Source organism: Borostomias antarcticus (assembly GCF_949987555.1).
Source record: "Borostomias antarcticus genome assembly, chromosome: 29".
Classification (NCBI taxonomy): Eukaryota; Metazoa; Chordata; class Actinopteri; order Stomiiformes; family Stomiidae; genus Borostomias; species Borostomias antarcticus.
Genome location: NC_140262.1, coordinates 5,655,713 through 5,662,194, shown reverse-complemented (window position 1 = coordinate 5,662,194; position 6,482 = coordinate 5,655,713). Strand labels below are relative to the sequence as shown.

The 6,482-nt window shown below is 51.6% G+C and overlaps 1 protein-coding gene across 1 annotated transcript in view; it reads left to right on the top strand.

Moving 5' to 3' along the window:
- Positions 1–350: 350 nt before the first annotated feature.
- Positions 351–6,482, top strand: part of LOC311326743 (glutamate receptor ionotropic, delta-1-like) — a gene marked incomplete at its 3' end in the record, with an annotated part of 98,302 nt that continues 92,170 nt past the window's right edge. Inside the window, exon 1 of the mRNA XM_084459692.1 lies at positions 351–630. Coding sequence (XP_084315818.1) covers positions 357–630 — 274 coding nt within the window. The 5' untranslated portion in view covers positions 351–356. The remainder of the gene's footprint in view (positions 631–6,482) is intronic.

Below are 6,482 nucleotides of genomic sequence, written 5' to 3'. Positions count from 1 at the left end.
CAACCTCAGGAGCAGTAGATATCCACGGTTTACAGAGGACATCCTGGTACTTTCAAACAGGAATTGAATTAGAGCGAATGATGCGTACGTGAGGAATATTTGTGTGGAGCAATTTGATATTGCTCACCTCACTGTATTAATATGAATCTCCCTCCCTCCCTCCCTCTCTCTCTCCCTCCGTCCCTCCCTCCTTCCCTCCCTCCCTCCCTCCCTCCCTCCCTCCCTCCCTCCCTCCCTCCCTCCCTCCCTCCCTCCCTCCCTCTCTCCCTCTCTCCCTCCCTCCCTCCCTCTCTCTCTCCCTCCCTCTCTCTCTCCCTCCCTCTCTCCCTCCCTCTCCTCCTCCAGCCTGCGAGCTGATGACCCAGGGGATCCTGGCTCTGGTCACCTCCACGGGCTGCGCCTCGGCAAGCGCCCTCCAGTCCCTGACGGACGCCATGCACATCCCCCACCTGTACGTGCAGCGCCACAGCGAGGGCTCGCCGCGCACCGCCTGCCAGCTCAACCCCAGCCCCGGCGGGCAGCGCTACACCCTGGCCGCGCGGCCGCCCGTGCGCCTGGACGACGTGGTGCTCACGCTGGTGGACGAGCTGCGCTGGCAGAAGTTCATCGTCTTCTACGACAACGACTACGGTAAGTGGGCCGACGCCGAAACACCGGTCCGCGGGAACGGCGACGGCGCCTCTCGCCGCTCGACACGGCGGAGGCGGACTGGCGGTAGGCGACCCGTTACCCAGAACCTGGTTAGTTGTCCAGGAAGTTCCCAGAACCTGGTTAGTTGTCCAGGAAGTTCCCAGAACCTGGTTAGTTGTCCAGGAAGTTCCCAGAACCTGGTTAGTTGTCCAGGAAGTTCCCAGAACCTGGTTAGTTGTCCAGGAAGTTCTCAGAACCTGGTTAGTTGTCCAGGAAGTTCCCAGAACCTGGTTAGTTGTCCAGGAAGTTCCCAGAACCTGGTTAGTTGTCCAGGAAGTTCCCAGAACCTGCTTCGTTGTCCAGGAAGTTCCCAGAACCTGCTTACTTGTCCAGGAAGTTCTTCACTCTTCACTTTTCAGTTTTTTTGCTGAAAGGTAGACAGGCTTACCATCCGTCGTGAGGCACAGTATGTTTGGGCTTTACATTTCCTGCTCGTTTTAGAGGACCCATTTCAGGCTCAATGGCCCCGTAGCAACTTGAATAGGCTCCAGATAGCCTGTCTCTCTTCAGAGACAGTAGAACCGATTGCATACTCTCAGAAGCAGGGAACCTCCACGTGCGCGGGTCTGGCGAAATCATGCACGTGTCAAGGGGCAACGTGCGCCGGCTTTCAGACACTTTAAAACCCATTATTCAACCCACAAGTCGGCTTTAAAGGGCTTTAGGACCGTCACTGAGAGGGGAGCTGATGATAGCTTGATGGCGAGGGATTTAGGCAGCGGGGTCTGTCGTCGACGTCTTAGCTACAATGGAGGTCCAATCAGTGGAGCGGGCGTGCAGTAGAGGGGGGGTCTGATGAGGGAAATGAGAACAGAGGTTTCTCAGGTTCAACAGACTGCAGCTCGCTGGTTCCCTGCTGTGAGGAGGAGGAGGAGGAGGAGGAGGAGGAGGAGGAGGAGGAGGAGGAGGAGGATAAGATAAGATACTTTAATAATCCTCCTGGGGTTTGAGCAGTGAGAAAAAAAGTACAGCGTGATAGAGAATATACTTAGGTAATATACATAATGGATGGAATTAAATTACAAGAAAGTTACAAGGAAATAAATGTAATATATAGCTATATTTAATTCTATCCATTATGTATATTAACTATGTATATTCTCTAGTACGCTGTACTTTTTTCCTACTGCTCAAACCTCCGAAGGGATTATTAACGTATTTCATCTTTATATCTTTATATATATATATAATATCAACAGCGGAGCCAGGGTGGGGGCGAGGGGGGGGGGGGGGGGGCGGCCGCCCCGGGCCCACTATTCCACTATGACCAGCCCGCCACTGTGTGTTTGTGCGTGCGTGTGTGTGTGTGTGTGTGTGTGTGTGTGTGTGTGTGTGTGTGCGTGCGTGTGTGTGGTTGTGTGTGTGTGGTTGTGTGTGTGTGTGTGTGTGTGTGTGGTTCACCGATGCCATTGGATCAGCAAGAGTCTATCAGTGCTGGCCAGAATTTTCCATTATTAACACATGACCGCTTCTATTTCCCAGACCTTGGAGGGGGTTATACCACACACACACACACACACACACACACACACACACACACACACACACAAACACACACACACACCTTGGAACCACGTTCTAGGTATCACGAATGCAGCAATTAAACATTTAGCCACACTGACTCACTTAACGATGTCTGCCTACAATGAAAATAAAGTTACAGTATCCATCAAATTGGCTTGGGTGCTCTCTATCCATATGGGAAGGTTGCTTTCTCTAATCTATCCTTGTTAAAAACAGAACAAGGGGGGTACAGCCCGGTCATTTATCTCCATGGTTCATGTTTATCTAATGTGTTTCTGTGGTGTAAAAAAAAAAAAGGAGCAAACAGGAAGTAATGGTTTCTGGCTGGTGTTTTAGCTTAATTGCGCTTTTAAGAGAGTAACTTGTAAATTGGCTTCAAAGTGAGGATAGGGTGCTTAGAGGATTGGTCTGCAGAGAGTTGGGGTGGGCCTGAAGTAAAAAATACACTAGAAACTAGAAGTGTTTTTTGATTATCCAATGATGCGCGTACACACACACACACACCCACAAAAACGCACGCACAGAACACACACACACACACGGGACACACACAGGCACGCCGGCCACCACCTCCACCTCCAGTCCTTTCTCTCACCCTCCTCTCCCCCCCCTCCCTCTGGCTCATCCCTCTCTTTTGACGAGCAAAGGCGTTAAGAGAGGATGAGAGGAAAAAGGAACATTTATTCAAATGATGATCCTCGTGTGAGTTTATTACTAGCAGATGGGGCTCCGGCCTGTGTGGGTCTGGGCCCCGGCTGTGTGGGTTTGGCGCGGGCCTGCGACACCACTGACAGCTGAATGATGATGATTAAAGAGAGACCTTGGATTGCCTTGTTTCCTCTCATCTCTCCTCACCCACGCTCTTCCCGGCTCTCCCCCCCCTCTCTCCCCCCCCTCTCTCCTCCCTCCCCTTCGCGTCTCCCTCTCTGCACCCATCTTGCCCTCCGTCTCCGCCCATCCTCCGTCTCTCTCTATCCCCCCTCTTTCTTTCTCTCTCTCTCTCTCTCTCTCTCTCTCTCTCTCTCTCTCTCTCTCTCTCTCTCTCTTTCTCTCTTTCTCTCCCTCTTTCTCTCTTTCTCTCTCAAATTCAAAAGCTAATACTGCACACTGACTTCTCCCTCCATGCAGATAACAGTTTCTGAGGATCGGGGGAATGAATAAACTCAGCATACATATTATTCATTTTTCCTAAGAAAATGTCTCTCAAATCTTTCTATTTCTCACAGTATAGTAAGAAGTTGAGATTCTGTCTCAACACCTCCCTGATGACCAAGCCTGGGTCGTCAGTTCTGCCTGTGAGGACCTGTTTCTATGACCAGGCTGCGTTTTCACTTTTCACAGTTTTCTATCGTATTTCACAGTTTTCAACCAATCACGGCAGCCGGGTATCCTGCCACTGTTTACTCTCCGTCGAGAGCCAAACAATTCTCATTTACTTTGTGATTCGGTGGTTTTATTCCAATATTTGATTGGATTTTCTTTGTGTGTTGAGATGATTTGGCTGGGCCACACTGATTGGTGTTTGTCCTGAGGCCCTGGTGCTTGTGGGCGGAGCTTCAGGGCCATCTGGCAGAGGGGACCCTCATCTGGGTTCCACTCTTGTCACTGAAGGGCTTTGTAGGGGCAGAGTGGGGGAGTGGGGGGTCAGTGGCTTGGAGGGGCTTGTAGAATTTGATAGCTGGCTTTTGGATTTTAAAGGGTATTGCCCTGAGTTCTGCCCTGCATGCATTATTGGCTTGTGAACTGTGTGTGTGTGTGTATGTGTATCTCTCTCTGTCTCTCTGTGTTTGTCTCTCTCTCTCTCTCTCTCTCTCTCTCTCACACACACACACACACACACACACACACAGACACACACACACACTTTTTCGTCCCTGTATGTCTCTTTATTCCTGTCTTCCTTTCTCACTCGCGTCACAGTGGATACCCTGTTCTGCTCCATAAAACACAGTCAATCTCCTCTCTCCTGGCTCGCTGACAAGACCACAAAGACCTCGTCTGCCTGCACTTTGAGGATGTTCAGCACGGAAGCAGCTTGCATTTAGAAAATAGCCGTGCTGGTTCTGAAACCCGCGGGTCCAGTAACAGTGTGGACAGTGTCCTGGTTGGAACTGGGGGGTCGCACTTATCAACAGGGCTGCCTTCATCACAGACACAGACAAGTACATCTGCCCTTAGTTACTGGAGAGCTCAGCGACCAACACCATGAATGAAGGGGTGAATAAGAATGAATGGGTGAATGGATGAATGCATGAATGAATAATGAATGAATGAATGAATGAATGAATGGATGAATGGATGAATGGATGAATGGATGGATGGATGGATGGATGAATGAATGAATGAATGAATGCATGGATGAATGAATGGATGAATGAATGAATGAATGAATGAATGAATGAATGAATGAATGAAGCATTGTTCTGATGCTGGCTTCAAAGGTGGAGAAAATGAGGGAAAGAGGAGGAGTGAGGAGGGGAGGGAGGATGAGAGGAGGGAGGATGAGAGAAGAGGAGAGGAGGGAAGAGGGGAGGAGGAAATAAGGCGAGGGAAAGGAAGCATGTGAGAAACAGGAGCCCCTTTAGCTCTGGCCCTCAGGATTGATTTGACCTTTGACCTGCGGCATTGATCTGCCCGAGCTGTTATCCAGTGCTGGTTCTCTCCTCGTCACCACTGAGCATGACACAGCGGCATGGCCCCGTCAGGGACCCGCTTCCTCTGACCGCCTGGCTGACCGGCTGGTTGTTCAGCTGGCCAGGAGACGAGCGCCAGTGTGCCCTGGGAGCTCCTGTTCCCATCAGCACCCAATCAGAGGCGTCTGTCGGCTGGAACGAACGATTGACTGGTGGAAACACATCCACACACACACACACACACACACACACACACACATCCACACACACACACACACACACACACACACACACACATCCACACACACACACACACACACACACACACACTGTACAATAAAGCAGGCTGGAGCTAAAACATAGTACGAAGGCTGTAGTGGACTGCACTTTACGAGTCCTGTCCTGTCCTGTCCTGTCCTGTCCTGTCCTGTCCTGTCCTGTCCTGTCCTGTCCTGTCCACTTGTCCATTGTTGTATTGCTGTGAGCACCATTTCATTATATTTAGTGTTCCCTGTATCTGTGAATATGAATTACCGCCCATAAACTGAGCCTTAGAGTTGATTAGTTTGATAATGCCCACTGTCTTGACTTGACCGTCAATCTCAGTATAAATAAACAAACACAACGATTCTGTGGAGGAGATTTCATCCACGGTGGAGAGAGAGAACTGAGGGAAGAGGTGGAGAGAGAGAACTGAGGGAAGGAGAAAAGAGAAGGAAAATAAGAAAAGAGAAAGTCTACTTTTTTGGCCCCAAATCCTGATGAGTCACCGTTCGGGATGTTCTCATCCAGAAACTCTATTAGTTTCCAGCGTGACATTCAGACTGAGTTATGGTATTATCCAGCCTGCCGCGCCGTGAATACAACGATGATTTAAACCCACATCCTCCCCTCCAGGATGATGTAGTGTGCGTAGCCACTGCTACAGGTGCTGGCTATGTCCTCTGAGCCGCCCCGTGTCTTCAAACAAACACACGCCGCTCTCCACTTCCACCCCTTATTTGCCCGATGACACGTCGCATTCTAACAAATAAAACGTTATAAATGAACGCATTTCCATCCGCCACAGTCGACAGCCACAGTATCAGCCCAACTTAACCGGCGCACCGGCCGCTCACAGCCGGGGGACGAGCACTCGAGGGAGAGAATGCTAGCGCGACGCCAGACTACAAGGTTGTGTGTGTGTGTGTGTGTGTGTGTGTGTGTGTGTGTGTGTGGGTGTAGAGAGCTCACTACGGGGGGGGGGGTATTCAGGGAGTGTGCAGAGCGCCTCGGTTCATCCTCAGGCTGAAGTACCCCCACCATCTGACCAGACGCTGCTCCGCCGCGCGCGTGGGCTTTGTTCACACGCCGCTGCGCTGACGGCGGGACCCTGGACGACGCGCCCGGCGCCAAGGACTCGGTACGGCGGTGTGTTGCAGAGGGCAAAGAGAAAAGGGGGAGGATGGGGGGAGGAAGGGGAGGCAGGGTGGGGGCCTTGGGCAGCTACGCGCAGCCTCGCTTGGGCTCCGACGTTCGCTACGACCGCCAGAGCCCTCTGTGACGGGCTCCGCAGGGGTTCGGGGGGAGTTTAAGAGTGCCGAGTCATGATAACTCCCTCCACGGCCGGCTGGCGGGTTCTGCCGGGGCCCCGGC